Genomic DNA, 18,595 nt, shown 5'->3' with positions numbered 1-18,595 from the left:
AAGTGCGCATGCGCGTGTCTTTTTAAATGGGTGGGAAAAAGCAGTTGGCCACTTTTAGCCCCCCCTCCTCAAAACGTGCTCTCCGTCCCACGCGTTCAGTGGTCCCACGTAGTTTCTCCAAAACATGCATACATATATACGACTATCAGAAATTGTTTAATATAATTATTGTTAACCTAAAATATTGTCCTATTCAGTGGTGGAAAAAGTACCCAAATGTCATACTTGAGTAAAAGTAAAGATACCTTAATAGAAAATTACTCAAGTAAGAGTGAAAGTCACCAGGTAAAACACTACTTGAGTAAAAGTTTTAAACATTTTGGTTTAAAATATACTTAAGTATCAAAAGTAAATGTAATTGATAAAATATACTTAAGTATGAAAAGTAAAATTATAAATAATTTAAAATTACCAATATTAAGGAAACAAGATGGCACAATTTTTTTAATTTTTTTTAATTTTTTTTAAGGATAGCCAGGGGCACACTCCAACGCTCAGACATAATTTACAAAGGAAGCATTTGTGTTTAGTGAGTCTGCCAGATCAGAAGCAATAGGGATGACCAGGGGTGTTCTCTTGATAAGTGCATGGGTTTAACCATTTTCCTGTTCTGATAGCCATTCAAAATGTATTGAGTGTTAGGGAAAATGTATGGAATAAAAAGTACATAATTTTCTTTAGGAATGTAGTGAAGTAAAAGTAAAAGTGCTCAACATTATAAATAGTAAAGTAAAGTACAGATACCCCCCCAAAAATACATAAGTAGTACTTTAAAGTATTTTTTATTTAAGTACTTTACAACACTGGTCGTATAATTATAAATACAGTTTATACAGGTGTTATACACATTTTCTGTATAACTAGCCTCTAATACATATATGTAAACAAACCATAAATGTCTCAATGTTTGTGCCTGGATACAGCCCTTAGCCATGGTATAATGGCTATAGACCACAAACCCCCGAGGTGCATTATTGCTATTATAAACTTGTTGCCAACATAATTAGAACAGTAAAAATAAATGTTTTGTCATACCTGTGGTATACAGTCTGATATACCAAGGCTTTCGAAGGGCTCGAACCACCCAGTTTATAATATCTGGGTGGTTCGAGTGTAATATCAGTATTTATTGCATTTACAACTTGTCTAAGTCTTATCATCAACCGATTTCAGCCAGTGGCTGTCGATTGACTGCATTTTTTGTATGGAATGTTGTGATTTTGTCAGTTAATTTGAGAAATTATTGGAATCATTCCAATTGATTGCTAGCTAATAAACATACTGTGTAGATCAAGTTTCAAGTTGAATTAATCTTATGTACGGGATACATGGTATACACAGTCCAATAAAATGCTTACTTACAGGTTGTCACGCCCTGACCTTAGAGATCCTTATTATTCTCTGTTTGGTCAGGTCAGGGTGTGACTCGGGTGGGAAATTCTATGTCTTCTGTTTCTTTGTTTTCGGCCGGGTGTGGTTCCCAGTCAGAAGCAGCTGTCTATCGTTGTCTCTGATTGGGGATCATACTTAGGCAGCCCTTTTTCCCACCATTTGGTTGTGGGATCTTGTTTTCTGTTTAGTGTCTTAGCCTGACAGAACTGTGCACTTTCGTTTTCGCTTTTGTTATGTTGATTGAGTGTTTTTTGAATAATGGAATCATGAACACTTTCACGCTGCGCTTTGGTCTACTCTTCCTACCACCAACGAGAGCCGTTCCTTCTTGATAGTGCAACAACAATAACAAACAAAGAAGAATATGAACATAAAGTAAAATTGCTCAGTAGAATAGAATGCAGGAATACACACACAACTTATAATCCAATACTTACATGTTTTTTTGGGAAAGGGGGGGGGGGCAAGTGTTTAAATTGTGCAGTATTTAGAAATCATAAAAAGAGTCTGGTAGCAGCAGACGTAATGTGTGTGTAGCATGAGTGTGGGTGTGTGCGTGAGTGAGTGAGTGAATGTGTGCTAAGGTGCAGAGAATAAGAGCAGGTTTTCAGTCCAGTTCAAGTGTTCAGCAGTCTGATGGTTTGTAGATAGAAACAGTCTCTGAGCCTGTTATCAGACCTCAAGCTCCGATACCGTCTGCCCGATGGTAAGCAATTGAACAGCTTGTGGCTGGGGTCCTTGATAATTCTGCAGGCCTCCCTCAGGCACCATTTTGAGTAGATGTCCTGGATGGGTGGGAGCACGGTCCCAGTGATGTACTGGGCAATCTTCATATCCCGCTGGAGGGTCTTGCGGTTGTGGACGGAGCAATTCCCGTACCAGGCCATGATGGAACCGGTCAGGACGCTCTCGATGGTCCAGCAGTAGTATTTGGAGAGGACCCGGAGTAGCATAATCTTAAAATTAATTGTTTTACACAATATCTGTTTCAAGTCCAGGTGCCCAAGAAAGCGAAGGTATCCTGCCTAAATGAGCACTCAAGTCGGTAGCCATGAAGCGCTTTGAAAGGCTGGTCGTGGGTCACATCAACGCCATCATCCCGGAAACCCTAAACCCACTCCAATTCGCATAAACACCCCAAAAGATCCACAGATGATGCAATCTTAATCGCACTCCACACTGCCCTTTCCCACCTGGAAAAAAGGAATACCTATGTGAGAATGCTTTCATTGACTACAGCTCAGCGTTCAACACCATAGTGCCCACAAAGCTCATCACTAAGCTAAGGACCCTGGGACTAAACACCTCCCTCTTCCTGACTGGCCTACCCCAGGTGGTAAGGGTAGGCAACAAAACATCTGGCATGCTGATCTTCAACACGGTGGCCCCTCAGGGGTGTATGTTTAGTCCCCTCCTGTACTCCCTGTTCACCCACGACTGTGTGGCCAAGCACGACTCCAACACCATTAAGTTTGCTGACGACACAACGGTGGTAGGCTTGATCACCGACAACAACGAGACAGCCTATAGGGAGGAGGTCAGAGACCTGGTAGTGTGGTGCCAGGACAACAACCTCTCCCTCAACTTAAGCAAGACAAAGGAGATGATCGTGGACTACAGGAAAAGGAGGGCCGATCACGCCCCCATTCACATCGACGGGGCTGTAGTGGAGCAGGTTGAGAGTTTCAAGTTCCTTGGTGTCCACATCACCAACAAACTATCATGGTCCAAACACACCAAGTAAGTCGTGAAGAGGGCATGACAACACCTTTTCCCCCTCAGGAGACTGAAAAGATTTGGCATTGGTCCCCAGATCCTCAAAATGTTATCCAGCTGCACCATCGAAAGCATCCAAACTAGTTGCATCACTGCCTGGTATGGCAACTGCTCGGCATCGAACCGTAAGGCGCTACAGAGGGTAGTGCGTACAGCCCAATACATCACTGGGGCCAAGCTTCCTGCCACCCAGGACCTATATACTAGGCAGTGTCAAAGGAAGGCCAAAGAAATTGTCAAAGACTCCAGTCACCCAAGTCCTAGACTATTCTCTTTGCTTCTACATGGCAAGCAGTACCGGAGCACCAAGTCTAGGTCCAAAAGGCTCCTTAACAGCTTCTACCCCCAAGCCATAAGACTGCTGAACAATTAATCAAATGGCCACCTGGACTATTTACATTGACCCCCTTCCTTTGTTTTTACACTGCTGCTACTAGCTGTTTATTATCTATGCATAGTCGCTTTACCCCTACCTACATGTACCCCCGCACTTTGACTCAGTGTATATAGCCTCGTTATTGTTATTTTATTGTGTTACTTTTTTTAAAAACTTTAATTTATTTAGTTAATATTTTCTTAACTCTATTTCTTGAACTGCATTGTTGGTTAAGGGCTTGTAAGTAAGCATTTCACGTTAAGGTCTACAGCTGCTGTATATGGCGCATGTGACAAGTATTTGATTTGATTTAATTCAATCTTATCACAGCACACTGGCTGACCATGGTTTACCAACTCCCTGACCAAAATGGCTGACCTTTACTGTCATAAGACCTTTTATGTCCATTTTAGTATTCAAATTCCTAAATCTATGCAACATAGCACCAAACAGCACACACCAAATGGCCATTTTGATCAGATAGAGGTTCCTTTGTGCATTAGAACTGAATAGATAAATAGCTGCAACATATCTTTCTTTAGCAGTGACAATTTGAAATGTAGAAGCAACTGTGTGGAGCCCATAGGAGATGGGATGGTGATTTGATAAATCAATTGATGCTGTCCTGGACCTAGTGGAAATACTGCAGTCCACTACCAGTATCTGAGAGAATGTCCATAGGATGGAACTATCATGACCAGCCAGATCATCTGTGATATATGTCAGTATTCAATGTCCATCAATGTCTGAGGACACTGTAGTGCATTTATAACACTTATTCAAAGTGCACAGTGGAGACCACTGAGTTGGTATATCAATATTATAAGCCTATTTTTGGATTGAACATTTTACAGTGTGTTGATATAATGCTCTATGCTGTCAATGAGGAATATTGCAGTAAACTCCCTTGCATCCCACTTAGTTCTCTCCCAGGGCTCATAGTTTTGGCTGGCAGATTTGAGGATGTCTGGCAAGATCAAGTTGAATGAATGTGGAATATTTGAGAGTATTACTCTATTTACACTGTAGTCAAGGTACTACTGCACAGGAATACGTTGTGAAAATAAGCATTTTAGTGGTGCATGTACATTATGTGGATCATACACACTTTTGCTGAGTCAGCAAATCATTGAATTAAGTCAATGAATTATTCACATTTAGAACATTGGTGTTTCTACAATATTTCCCCTCAGTTCTCAGATTGACCAGTAGAGAAGTCTGTTCTGTGTTTGAATCGTTTAAAGACCCTCTCAGATCAGTGTGGCTAAATCTCATTATGAGGATTATCAACGTTGATGGAGGAACAACATGAGAAAATACCAACAACTCCTCCCCTCAGTAGAGACCACATGCTTTAGTTCATGATATGCCAAATATGTACCTTTCTTTATAAAGTACACTATACAGTATATACAAAACTATGTGGACACACCTTCAAATTAGTGGATTTGGCTATTTCAGACACACCTGTTGCTGACAGGTGTATAAAATCGAGCACACAGCCATGCAATCTGCATAGATGAACATTGGCAGTAGAATGGCCTTACTGGAGAGCTCAGTGACTTTCAACGTAGCACAGGATTCCACCTTTCCAACAAGTCAGATCGTCACCTTTCTGTCCTGCTAAAGCTACCCCAGTCAACTGTAAGTGCGGTTATTGTGAAGTGGAAACATCGAGGAGCAAGAACGGCTCAGCCGCGAAGTGGTAGACCACACAAGCTCACAGAACGGGACTGCCGAGTGCTGAAGCACGCGGGGCGTTAAAATTGTTTGTCCTTGGTTGCAACACTCACTACTAAGTTCCAAACTTCCTCTGGAAGCAATAACTGTAACAATAACTGTTTGTTCAGGAGTTTAATGAAATGGGTTTTCGTTGCCAAGCTGCAGCACACAAGCCTAAGATCCCCATGCGCAATGCCAGAGTCGGCTGGAGTGGTGTAAAGCTCGCCGCCATTAGACTCTGGAGAAGTGAATCACTCGTTACCATCTGGCAGTCCGATGGACGAATCTGGGTTTAGTGAATGCCAGGATTGTCATGGTTCTGACGAGCTGTGCAGTTACCTCCCGGCTACCCAGTCACCGTCTGTTACTACCCGCAACCCTCCACAGTCAGCACCAGATTCAAGCCTTCGTGGACTCAGGGGCCGCAGATTACTTCATTGATCAAGATTTTGCCAGAGAATTACAAATCTCCTGCGTGAAATGTCCTATCCCTCTGCAGATTCAAGCCCTCGATGGACACCCCATTGGCTCAGGCCAGGTGGAATATCAGAACAAGCCCATTCTACTGCAGCTTGAGCTGAATCACTCAGAGACTCTTAGATTTATTTTGATCACTGCTCCCGAGAACCCCTTTATCCTAGGGTACCCCTGGCTAGCGTTACATAACCCACTATTCTCCTGGTTCACGGGACACTTACTAGACTGGGGCAAGGACTGCTATACTAAATGTCTAAGACCCCCACCAAGAGCTTCATCGTCTCCTCCTGCATCCATTGGAGACCGCTCTTCCTCCCGAATATTTTGACCTCCGGGAGGCTTTCAGTAAGAGGCAAGCGGCCACCCTCCCCCCTCATCGTCCATACGACTGTGCTATAGAACTCCTACCCGGCTCCACACTTCCCCGGGGCCGTCTGTACTCCCTCTCGAGCCCTGAAGCAGTGGTCATGGACAATTACATCCCGGAGTCGCTGGATGCAGGATTAATTCGCTCCTCTACATCCCCAGCTGGTGCAGGCTTCTTCTTCATTGGTAAGAAGGATGGAGGCCTGCGGCCATGCATCGATTACAGAGGGCTGAACCAGATTATGATCAAGTATCGTTACCCCCTACCCCTGATGTCCGCTGCCTTGGAGTTGGCCCAAGGCGCCCAATTCTTCACCAAACTGGATCTCCGCAAGCTTACAATCTGGTGAGAATCAGGGAAGGAGGTGAGTGGAAAACTGACTTTAACACCTAGTGTTTATCACTGGGCTACCTCCATCTCAAGGGCTTACAACTATCCTGATGGTCGTCGATCGATTTTCCAAGGCAGCCCATTTCATAGTCTTACCAAAGTTGCCTTCAGCGAAGGAGACAGCTGATCAAATGATTACCCATGTCTTCCGACTACACAGGCTTTCCCAGGACATTGTCTCAGATCGGGGGCCCCAGTTCGTTGCACGGTATTGGAAGGCCTTCTACTCTTTGTTGGGGGCATCGATGAGTCTCTCCTCGGGGTTCCACCCACAGTCGAATGGGCAAACTGAGCGGGCCATCCAGGAGCTAGAGAGTTTCCTCCGCTGCTTCGTCTCCACTCAGGCTAGCAACTGGAGCAGGTTCTTCGTCTGGGCGGAGTATGCTCATAACACACTGCCAAACTCGTCCACTGGACTGTCACCGTTCGAGTGTCAGTTTGGGTTCGCCCCCTCCCTGTTTCCTGAACAAGAGGCCGAAGTGAGGGTGCCATCGGCTGAGGCGTTCATTCAACGATGTTGTTGCACCTGGATCAGAGCGTGATCCTCTTTGCTCCGCTCCTCTGCCCGACATCAATATCAGCCAAACCATCACTAAAGACCTCTTCGGGTCCTCCGACTGGGTCAATGGGTGTGAATGTCCACCCATGATCTTCCCTTAAAGGTGGAATCACGGAAACTCGCTCCTCGCTACATTCCTCGCTACATAGGACCCTTCAAGATCCTGAGTCGCATCAACCCGGTTACCTATCGTCTCCAGCTTCCCAGGTCCATGAGGGTCTGTCCGTCCTTCCATGTCTCCTGTCTCAAGCTGGTAAGTACCAGCCCCTTCTCTCCCCCCACACCTGCTCCTCTGCTACACTGTCTGGCATCTGTTGGAGGCTCGCCAGGTCCAAGGGAACCTGCAGTACCTGGTGGACTGGGAGAGCTACGATCCTAAGGAGCGGTATGGGTCCCGGCCCGGGACATCCTGTATCAGGGTCTGGTAAGAGACTTCAACAGACTACGTGGTGGTTGTCAGGACTCCGCGGCTGGAGCCTGGAGCCGCTCCTAGGGTGGGGTACTGTCATGGTTCCTCTGGGCACCAGAGGGCGGCAGAGACTTTCTTTGTTACTCAGATGTTGCTTATAATTTCATTATGATTTCCCTTTTAACATAGGGGTTTTCAGTCCTTGTTTGCAGAAGCTTGATTTTGGTTGCCCTGTGTGTCGCCTGAGTAAGTTATCTAGTCCTAGTGTTTTTTTTTTTTTCAGTATTACTGTGATCATTCTGTTACCTTATTTTTCGTAAAGTATTTACATTTATCCTAAACCACTGATTCCTCCTCTGGTCCATTCTCTGCACCTGGATCCAACTGCACCACGTCACAAGGACAACGCTACCTGCCCCATTGCATAGTGCCAACTGTCAAGTTTGGCGGAGGAGGAATAATAGTCTGGGGCTGTTTTTCATGATTCTGTGCTTCCAACTTTGCGGCAACAATTTGGGGAAGGCCCTTTACTGTGTGAGCATGACAATGCCCCCGTGCACAAAGCGAGGTCTATACAGAAACGGTTTGTTGAGATCGGTGTGGAAGAACTTGACTGGCCTGCACAGAGCCCTGACCTCAAACCCATCGAACACCTTTGGGATGAATTGGAATGAGTCAGGCATAATCGCCCAACATCAGTGCCCGGCCTCACTAATGCTCTTGTGGCTGAATGGAAGCAAGTCCTCGCAGCAATTTTCCAACGTCTAGTGGAAAGCCTTTCCAGAAGAGTGTAGGCTGTTAAAGCAGCAGAGGGGGAGACCAACTCCATATTCATGTCCATGATTTTGGAATGAGATGGGGTTTTATTTAAAGGACAATCACTTCCATACCATAACTACTTTGTCCACTGTGTGAGACATTGAATCCACAAGACATTGAATCCAAATCCACAAGAGGGCTTCTCAGCCCTTTTAACTTCCCTGGCCTCATCAACAATTGTACTCAGGCCAGAATTCAGGCATAACCAGCTACCCAGCAGCTTTATCAACAGCCCTCCCTACCTCTTGGCAAACCCAAGCTCTTTCAAATATGACCTGATAATAACATCTGTCTATTTTAAAGAATTCAACATAGAATCAAATGTTATTTGTCACATGTTTGTAAACAACTGGCGTTCCTAACAATGAAGGAAAACAAATGAATAATAGCACAAGGAATAAATACACAATGAGTAACCATAACCTGGCTACATACACAGGGTACCAGTACCAAGTCGATGTGAGGGTTACGAGCTAATTGAGGTAGATAATTACAGGGTAAATTACTAGGCGACTAGGCGACAGCATAGATAATAAGCAGCAGCATATGTGACGAGTCAAAAGAGTTAGTGCAAAGAGGGTCGTAAATGCAGATTGTCCAGGTAGCTATTTGGTTATTAACTATTTAGTAGCGTTTTGACTTGGGGGTAGAAGCTGTTCAGGGTCATGTTGGTGCATTGGTACCGCTGGCTGTGCAGTAGCAGAGACAATAGTCTCTGTCTTCGGAGTCTTTGACCGTTTTTAAGGCCTTCATTTGACACCGCCTGGTAAAGAGGTCCTGGATGGCAGGGAGCTCGGTCCCAGTGATTTTATTTGGCCCCAAGTTCTGATTTAATTTATTTTCATAAAAATATTTTTCGTTGTTGGACATAAGACTGTACAATTGCCAGGAAATCAGATCAAAGTGATTTTAAGTTAAGAAATCTGTTCCCAAGTATTCCCACGCATAAATAGAGCAATAATGTGATTGTATCCCAATGTAATCAATGTTTTTGTCAAATATTATATCTGTTTGGGCTTCTTCAGTCAATTTGCAGGTTACTAATTATTTATAATTGTTTCAGCCCCCAAACATCCACTCAATAAAAATCAGTCTGTGGCTTAATGTAATTGGGGACCCCTGATCTACAGCATGTCTCTTTCTAGCTCCCTTCCATACCCAAAATATGTTTTTTTTAAGAACTGGGGGATTTCTGGGCATAATTCAATCTTAACTGAAGCACAATTGAAATAGTTTAAATGCACATTTTGATCATTTTAAGTAGACTATTACAACCAAATTAAACTCGGAATGGATAACTTAGCTTAACTTTTCATTCAACAACATTTTCAGTCAATAAAAAACAAGGTACTACAGTATATAATATATTATTTCATTCCTTCAACATAAAAAAAGCAGGAAAACACTGACATTCAACAGAATTCCACAAGCAGTCATAGATCCACTTCAATTCCATAAATCTACATTATACATAGAAATGTGCAACAATAAAACATTACCAATAGTTCAATTGCCCTTCCTAACCCCAACTTCATCAATCAACCTTTATTGAAACAAAGGTCAATTACATTGACAAAGGAAAACATTTGAGAAGACCTTGGTGATTATTTCAGTTATCATAGAAGCATCCCTTTAACGTTTAAGTTTTTCAACTAATCATCAGTGTTTTGTTTTTGTGAAAACAAACTGATGCCATGGCGATGCTGAAACCAAGGTTATTTTAGCACTGTTGTGAGAACACTGTGTTCTCTTCAGTACACTTCAGCCTTGTGCTGGCTTTATCTGTAGAGGGCCATGGATGCGCTCTGGTACAAACACATGTAGGAGTCACACAGCAGCCTGCGGACAGGCTCTCCAGCCTGGGAGGGGTCAGCCCACACTAGCTCCTCCTCTGACTGAGACAGGAAGTCACCCACCTCCGGACAAGCCCTGATCTCTGGAATGTTGTAGCCACTGTGGTCATCACCTGTAGAGGGGGCAGATGATTATTTATCTGAGTGGAAGATAGATAAGACTAGACATATCTCAACATCAAGTCAGGAGGTTCAGAGACAAACGCATGTTATTGGATATCTAGTGAACAGGAAAGACAAATAACATCACAAAGCATGGAACAGTCTGCAATTGTACATTCGTGATTATTTGTTCAGCACCTCGGGAGAAATGAAAATAGTAGTATGTTCTTCCTTTTAGATGGTTTTACCAACCCGATGCCATTAACACACATCCACTGAATAGATTTTAAAATAAACAGTGCTTCAACAGACTTGTGACGGTAATAGACTAAATTCGTATTTATAAAATAATTGTGTTCTTTGAGGTCAATCTCACCACATCTGTCCGCCATGCTGTCGAAGAAGAGCCAGGAGCGAGGGCCAGGCCCATACTTCACAAAAGACACATAGTGGCTGGTGTGGATGCAGAGCACAGCGAACAACTGCATCGTGTGCCTGGGTAAAGGGGCATCTGCCGGAACCTCCGCTGGCACTGCCAGGGCTCTAGGGCAGTGGCCCTTCCGAGACGGATGAGTGTGCACCTGTCACAAAGGGAGAAGTGGAGATGGAGGAGGGGAAGAGGGAAAGTAGAGAGGGAGATTCAGTAAGATAAAGAAAAATAAATCAATACACTTGCAGGTAGAATGATGTAAATCAAACAGTAATGCTGCTTAACGGTGTCTACCTGTGTTTTGCAAGTAGTGCAGTACTGTTTGACTCTTCCTGGCTGGAGCTTGCGGTCCTGTAGGCACTGGGGGCACTCATACTCTGCCAAACGCCCACAGAGGAAGCACTCTCGGGGGGCTGATGGGAGAAAGGTGGGAAGCTGTCACTCGACCTGAAGACAGTTTACTATGGCAAGCTATGCTTAGGGATTTACTGTATGGCCTTTAATTCATAGTTACATGCGTAGCAGACGTGTGACCAGCGTTTTGCAAAAACACTCTGTCAGTCTTCATTACATTGACTGATGGTGTAACTCACAGTTGTACAGAAGATCTGTGATGTCAAGCTCTGTTGAAGGGATGATGTGGGGGAACATCTTGTACTTTTTCCCAAACCTTGGCATCTGGACCATAAGACAGGATGGGATCTGAGGGATATATTAGAAACATTAAACATTAGAGCAAAGAGATTGCCTTCCAAAAAGAACGTGGGCGGCTTACAAGGCCTCGTAAACATAACTCCTTAGACAACCTTGCACAGTATCACCAACCTCCTCAAACTTGAGGCCACAAGACAGGAAGGAGGTATCCAGCAGCTGCTGAACCGTGGGAGTCTGTGTCACCTGCTCCTTATCCAGAATAATCTGGAATGTGTAGGCATCCTGAGATGTGTTGTTATTCGATCTGAGACCCAGAGAACAATCAAGCTAAGCTACTCAATCATGGCAGAGTGACCAAACAGAAACTCAGAGAAAAGTCCAGACAATTAGAATGGAGATGAGCAGAGTGAGGAGGGGAAGCAAGGAGCAATAAGTAGCCTACAGCATAACCTGCAAGAAAGAGAAAGATATGGGTCAGGAGGTCAAATAGAGCAGCAGAGAAAGGTGACTGGTTCAAACCTGAGTTTAAGCAATGGCTCCATGCACAGCACCCGCTGTATGAGGATTGTGATGAACTCTTCAGGGTCTGCAGGGAGGCAGGATAACACCATTTAAGAGAAATCAGAGACACTGCAGCCACTCAAAAATGATAATTTAGACATAATTTCCCTTAGCTGGTATCACATTTATGTTAAGAGACCCATAGAAACAACACTATGAGAAGTGTGTGAGTACCTTTCTCTTCTGTTACAAAGGTGTCACAGCCGAGTTGCTTGCGGAAGTTCATTACGCTCTCAGCAGGGACAAAACCTTGTCTGTGGATTATACCCACTGATGTCACTCTCAGTGGCCACACAGAAATACACACAACACACGGAAATGCACATTTATATAAAGTGCATATACTGGGCCTGAACATACACTACCAATGTGTCAGAGTAATACCAGACATGCACTGAGAGAAGGCGTTTTCTTTCTCAGTCTGGGTAGATTACAATGTCATAACGCCCTTATTTTGAAGAGCAGTTGATAATACAGGCACGCCTGAGGGTCAAGAGGATCTAGAAAAAAAGTACAGAATGTTTATACCGGCGCAAACAGTTAACGATGTCTCTTCTCAGAGAGCGAGATATGCTCTGTTCTGTGTCAGCTGGTTTGTGGCAAACACTGTCCAGGGTCATGGATGAGCTGAACAGACTGTGGAAAGATGTATTACCTTTGTTAGCTTGGCAGTGGTCCTGGCACAGCATTAAGTCATTCTTACAAGAAACTGGGCTTAACAAAAAATGATGCCCAACAGTGTAAAATTGTCATGAGTTAGGAACAATGAGCAACAGGAAGTAAGTTTACCTGAAGAGAGTGGCATCGAGGTAGCAGGAGTTGTAGTGCCCCTGGATCCCCTTCATCTTGCCCACGAGCAAAGACAAGGCTTCCGACTCAGGGATAGGAGGGACATTCTCATCGGTTTCCTCCAATGGAGTAACTGATGCAAACCAAACAAAAACATGAAGTGCCACTTAGATAATAGAAATACAACTGATGAATGCTTTATATCTGCTGTTGGTGGGTGTTTGGTTCATTGTGTGGATGGTTTATGGCTACCCGGACTATTTGCATTGTGTGCTCCCCCCAACCCCTCTTTATAATTTTTTTTACCCCCAATTTCATGGTATCCAATTGTTAGTAGTTACTGTCTTGTCTCATCGCTACAACTCCTGTATGGACTCGAGAGAGGCGAAGGTCGAGAGCCATGCGTCCTCCGAAACACAACCCAACCAAGCCGCAATTCTTCTTAACACAGCGCGCATCCAACCCGGAATCCAGCCGCACCAATGTGTCGGAGAAAACACCGTACACCTAGCGACCTGGTCAGCGCGCACTGCGCCCAGCCCGCCACAGGAGTCGCTAGGCTATCCCTACCGGCCAAACCCTCCCTAACCCGGACGACGCTAGGCCAATTGTGCGCCGCCCCATGTTCCTCCCGGTCGCAGCCGGCTGCAACAGGGCTCGAATGCAGTGCCTTAGACCACTGCGCCACCTGCGAGGCCCCTCCAACCACTCTTTTCACACTGCTGCTACTCTCCGTTTATCATATATGCATATTCACTTTAATTATACATTCATGTACATACTACCGCAATTGGGCAGACCAACCAGTGCTCCCATACAGTGGCTAACCGGGCTGTCTGCATTGTGTCCCACCCACCACCCGCCAACCCCTCTTTTACGCTACTGCTACTCTCTGTTCATCATATATGCATAGTCACTTTAACTATATCTACATGTACAGTGGGGCAAAAAAGTATTTAGTCAGCCACCAATTGTGCAAGTTCTCCTACTTAAAAAGATGAGAGGCCTGTAATTTTCATCATAGGTACACTTCAACTATGACAGACAAAATGAGAAAAAAAATGTAGGATTTTGTAGGACATTGTAGGATTTTTAATGAATTCATTTGCAAATTATGGTGGAAAATGAGTATTTGGTCAATAACAAAAGTTTCTCAATACTTGGTTCTATACCCTTTGTTGGCAATGACAGAGGTCAAACGTTTTCTGTAAGTCTTCACAAGGTTCACACACTGTTGCTGGTATTTTGGCCCATTCCTCCATGCAGATCTCCTTTAGAGCAGTGATGTTTTGGGGCTGTTGCTGGGCAACACGGACTTTCAACTCCCTCCAAAGATTTTCTATGGGGTTGAGATCTGGAGACTGGCTAGGCCACTCCAGGACCTTGAAATGCTTCTTACGAAGCCACTCCTTCGTTGCCCGGGTGGTGTGTTTGGGATCATTGTCATGCTGAAAGACCCAGCCACGTTTCATCTTCAATGCCCTTGCTGATGGAAGGAGGTTTTCACTCAAAATCTCCCAATACATGGCCCCATTCATTCTTTCCTTTACACGGATGAGTCATCCTGGTCCCTTTGCAGAAAAACAGCCCCAAAGCATGACGTTTCCACCCCCATGCTTCACAGTAGGTATGGTGTTCCTTGGATGCAACTCAGCATTCTTTGTCCTCCAAACACGACAAGTTTGAGTTTTTACCAAAAAGTTATCTTTTGGTTTCATCTGACCATATGACATTCTCCCAATCTTCTTCTGGATCATCCAAATGCTCTCTAGCAAACTTCAGACGGGCCTGGACATGTACTGGGTTAAGCAGGGGGACACGGTCTGGCACTGCAGGATTTGAGTCCCTGGTGGCGTAGTGTGTTACTGATGGTAGGCTTTGTTACTTTGGTCCCAGCTCTCTGCAGGTCATTCACTAGGTCCCCCCGTGTGGTTCTGGGATTTTTGCTCACCGTCCTTGTGATCATTTTGACCCCACGGGGTGAGATCTTGAGTGGAGCCCCAGATCGAGGGAGATTATCAGTGGTCATGTATGTCTTCCATTTCCTAATAATTGCTCCCACAGTTGATTTCTTCACACCAAGCTGCTTACCTATTCAGTCTTCCCAGCCTGGTGCAGGTCTACAATTTTGTTTCTGGTGCCCTTTGACAGTTCTTTGGTCTTGGCCATAGTGGAGTTTGACTGTTTGAGGTTGTGGACAGGTGCGTTTTATACTGATAACAAGTTCAAACAGGTGCCATTAATACAGGTAACGAGTGGAGGACAGAGGAGCCTCTTAAAGAAGAAGTTACAGGTCTGTGAGAGCCAGAAATCTTGCTTGTTTGTAGGTGACCAAATACTTATTTTCCACCATAATTTGCAAATAAATTCATTAAAAATCCTACAATGTGATTTTCTGGATTTTATTTCCTCAGTTTGTCTGTCATAGTTGAAGTGTACCTATGATGAAAATTACAGGCCTCTCTCAACTTTTTAAGTGGGAGAACTTGCACAATTGGTGGCTGACTAAATACTTTTTTGCCCCAATGTACATACTACCTCAATCAGCCTGACTAACCGGTGTCTGTATGTAGCCTCGCTACTTTTATAGCCTCGCTACTGTATATAGCCTGTTTTTTTACTGTTGTTTTATTCCTTTACCTACCTATTGTTCACCTAATACCTTTTTTACACTATTGGTTAGAGCCTGGTTAGAGCCTTCGAGTAAGCATTTCACTGTAAGGTTGTATTCCCATAATACCTGTTGTATTCAGCGCACGTGACAAATAAACTTTGATTTGAGTTGTGGGCTGCAAACCAATGCCTATAAGGCTATTACTACAACGGCACAACCGGAGATTATCGACACTGTTTCTGCATGTGTTAGTGTTAGGAATGACCTATACAAGTAGTGTCTAACCTGGGAGGATATTTGTGGCTTTGAAGGTCTCCTTTTCAGAGCGGAGACATAGGAACCTTCCATCTGGACTGCACTTTGTTAGGGGCAAAAATAGGGCCCTGCCCCCTTTACAAGTGAAATACCGCTGGCCTCCATACGTCCCATCTGAGCAATTATTCACCTCATAATCCTGATGGCAAAAGAGTTGCTGAGGAATCAAATCTGATTGAGATATTGACATCTCAGAAATGAGAATAATAGGTAAGCTCAATAACATTGCTTAAACAGTTCAAATTACACTCACCAGCTCAATTCCTGCCCACTCAATTTTATTTTCTGAAAGGACTCCCATCCACTGGATTACCCCATATACAGTGATCCCAGTGTTGGACGTTACCTCCACCAGGGATCCCACATCAAAAGTGTGGTGTGACAGGCTTTCGGGTGGGGTGACACTCTGGTCTACGTGGTTTATATCTCTCACTTGTCGTCCACAAGATCCCATATTAGGCATGGAGTTGATACGTGACCCCGCTTTTCTGTTAAGACCTGGGGGAGAAGAAGTTGAAGAGGGGTAAGAATGACAGATCACATGGTTTCTGTCCTTGTCACAAGACCCATGTCATGAGACTGATCTGTGGTAAACATGTCTATCTCCATAAGAGGTATGTAGAGAGCTCAGAGCATGTGATGATCTCTGCTGCTACATTCCAGAGCACCTGGGCCAGTTTTACCAGTTCTGTACAAGGAACCGCACTTTGCCCACTGTCTAGCCACAGGTGCTGCTCATTGCCGTTCAATAACGTGTAGCACTTATATTTTATCATTTCTTTCTGATAAGGGGGAGGCGGGTGGAGGGGTATTTTGCTTGCAGGTACCCCAATGCGCAGCAAGTCCTAAAATGATGATAACCGTTCAAAGAATTATGTCTGTGCAAAGCACGTTTGAAATGAGAGCCCAAAGCCACTGGGTTCTGAAAGCTGATATTCTTTCCTTACAAGAAAACAAGTAAAGTATGTAATGGGTTTAAAGACTAGAAAAGCCAGGTAAATGTGTCATATTTTGTAAATAAATGCACGTAGGCCTATGAGCTTGCTTACTGATCAATGACAATGCATGGGGATTGAACACCAGCAAGTAAACATGCACTACTGACCCTCTGAATGACTGTCTTTCCAGCTAGGGCCAAGGCCTACAGAGTACGCTGGGACAACCTGGACAATGTCTGCTGCACTGAACAGGGGAAGAGGGGCGGGCTTCTTAGATGACACTGTTTGATTAGAGTCTTGCTGAAATGGAAAGGAAAAAATTGCTCAAGTAAACACAATCCCTATACAGTAGCACTGCTGAGAATTGTTACTGGTAAGCCAACAAAATGCATTCGAACAACTGCAAATTCCTCAGTGTTATTAAGTTTCAGATGTTACATAAAAGTTATGTACTGTAACTAATCCGATAACATTATGGATCTTCCCCTGATGCCTTGTTTACACCTACAGTGTCATTGTGCAAAATGATACACAGCGTCATCTGGATATGTGTGCAACAAAAGTAAAACAGTAAAACAACCTTCTGCTACCATTTCTGTCAAGCTGTCTATGCATACAGTTTGACGCATACGTTTAATAAATCCAAATATGCACCATACAGAATGCACTGCAACTGCCTCTGCAACGCAATGCTGCAAGGCAAATGCAGCGTTCCATTGGAAATTAATGTACTTCTGGTGCACCAAAAATGCAATGACGCTGTCGGTGTGATCGCAGCGTGAGAGGCATTCTTGTCTCCTGCTGTCACTTCCTGAAACTCATGTAAATCAATGAAACGTTCAGGTGTACTTGACATGTACAGTTTACAGTGTCTGTCATACTGTGTAATCATTAGGCTACATTTTTCAATTATCGATGAGAGGATCAAAGACAGTAGAAATTCCTGATTATTTGCTTATACATTGGGCAAAATGCTCAAAGTTATTCAACTTTCTCTATGGCAGTGTCTATGCTGATATGGACATACCAGATTTATATAAGTTGCATACTCACCACAAACTCAACCTCAAAGCCCAGCATCAGCAGGTCTCCTTGGTTCTCCTTCTTACCGATCAGCATTAGGTTCCTAACCAGCCCTGGTTGGTGACCCTTCTTGTGCTTAACTACCACCAGGTCATCCTGAGACAGCACACAGATAGCCAAAAAAAGCTGGGGGTTACACAGGAGCTCCAGGCGTTTGCTGGAGGGGGACACGAAGAGCAGCAGCTGGGCCTGGTGGCAGGTGAGGGGGTATGTGTCCTCCATCTTCACCATGCCCCCACTCTTAGGGTTACCCCCACTGCTGCCACCTCCGTACAACAGTCCCATCAGCTCTCCCTTCTGCATCTCTGCCTCCACACGGCCGATACATCCTCTTGCGAACCCTTTTCTCGCCTTCCCCCGTGTCACTATAAAGAACTTGTCCTTCCCTTCTCTTTTTGATTCCATCCCTCTTCTAAAGTGCACAATATTCCTGCTGACATGCAATGCAGACGTTGTGTGACTAGAAGCCACCCTGTCAGGGAAAGAAGAAAAAGAAAGTATTATTGTATCCTTCTGATAGTGAATGTGAATTCACAGCCATTCCATTGTGCTGTCACACTCAAAGCACGGCTTTAAAGACTCTAATTTACAAAGAAGTGACAGATAGGTAGAATCAAGGAATGCAAAAGGACTTCCTTTATACATTATTGGGTATACAGTTTTTGAAATCAATTCAGTTTAGGATATTTTTTTTGTCGTGACTTTTGGCAGTTTTTAACGATAATTTAACATCAATCTCAGTGGTAACACTATAAGGGTTTTAACACATTGTTTCAACAAAATAATATACATGGCAACAATGTATCTCTAGTAATTACCTTGTATTACTAGAATGTAATTGAGTCAATCTTACTGACCGTTTTTCCAAGTATTTGAAGAGCAGTTACTCCGAAGTTCTACACACATTCGATTGCAAGGTAAACTAAATCCTTGCTACCGTAGCTCGGGAATAAGGAAGTCATTCAGCCC

General features: G+C 44.1%; 1 protein-coding gene across 1 annotated transcript; it reads right to left on the bottom strand.

The window, feature by feature from the left end:
- Nucleotides 1-9,645: 9,645 nt before the first annotated feature.
- LOC139369879 (ubiquitin carboxyl-terminal hydrolase CYLD-like) lies at nt 9,646-18,573 on the bottom strand. The gene is made up of 14 exons (XM_071109161.1): nt 18,484-18,573; nt 17,597-18,098; nt 16,711-16,843; nt 15,859-16,103; nt 15,576-15,744; nt 12,677-12,809; nt 12,416-12,523; nt 12,062-12,141; nt 11,846-11,912; nt 11,498-11,630; nt 11,266-11,374; nt 10,967-11,085; nt 10,619-10,823; nt 9,646-10,253 (listed from the first exon to the last, which is right to left on the bottom strand). The coding sequence occupies exons 2-14, from the start codon at nt 18,029-18,031 to the stop codon at nt 10,066-10,068; spliced, it is 2,124 nt and encodes a 707-aa protein (XP_070965262.1). The 5' UTR covers nt 18,032-18,098; nt 18,484-18,573; the 3' UTR covers nt 9,646-10,065.
- Between the last annotated feature and the right edge of the window lie 22 nt (nt 18,574-18,595).

This window comes from Oncorhynchus clarkii, chromosome 17 (genome assembly GCF_045791955.1).
Source record: "Oncorhynchus clarkii lewisi isolate Uvic-CL-2024 chromosome 17, UVic_Ocla_1.0, whole genome shotgun sequence".
Classification (NCBI taxonomy): Eukaryota; Metazoa; Chordata; class Actinopteri; order Salmoniformes; family Salmonidae; genus Oncorhynchus; species Oncorhynchus clarkii.
Note: the sequence above shows the minus strand (reverse complement) of the source record. Positions and strands in the feature narration are given on the sequence as shown.

What these genes read in the sequence shown, in the direction of transcription:
- LOC139369879 (XM_071109161.1), bottom strand. Translation starts at nt 18,031, where the DNA reads ATGGAATCAAAAAGAGAAGGGAAGGACAAGTTCTTTATAGTGACACGG. An exon ending in CTTTGTAACAGAAGAGAAAG is followed by an intron (nt 11,913 to 12,061) that starts GTACTCACACAC and finishes GCCTCCCTGCAG; the next exon opens with ACCCTGAAGAGTTCATCACA. An exon ending in CAGCATGGCGGACAGATGTG is followed by an intron (nt 10,254 to 10,618) that starts GTGAGATTGACC and finishes CCCCCTCTACAG; the next exon opens with GTGATGACCACAGTGGCTAC.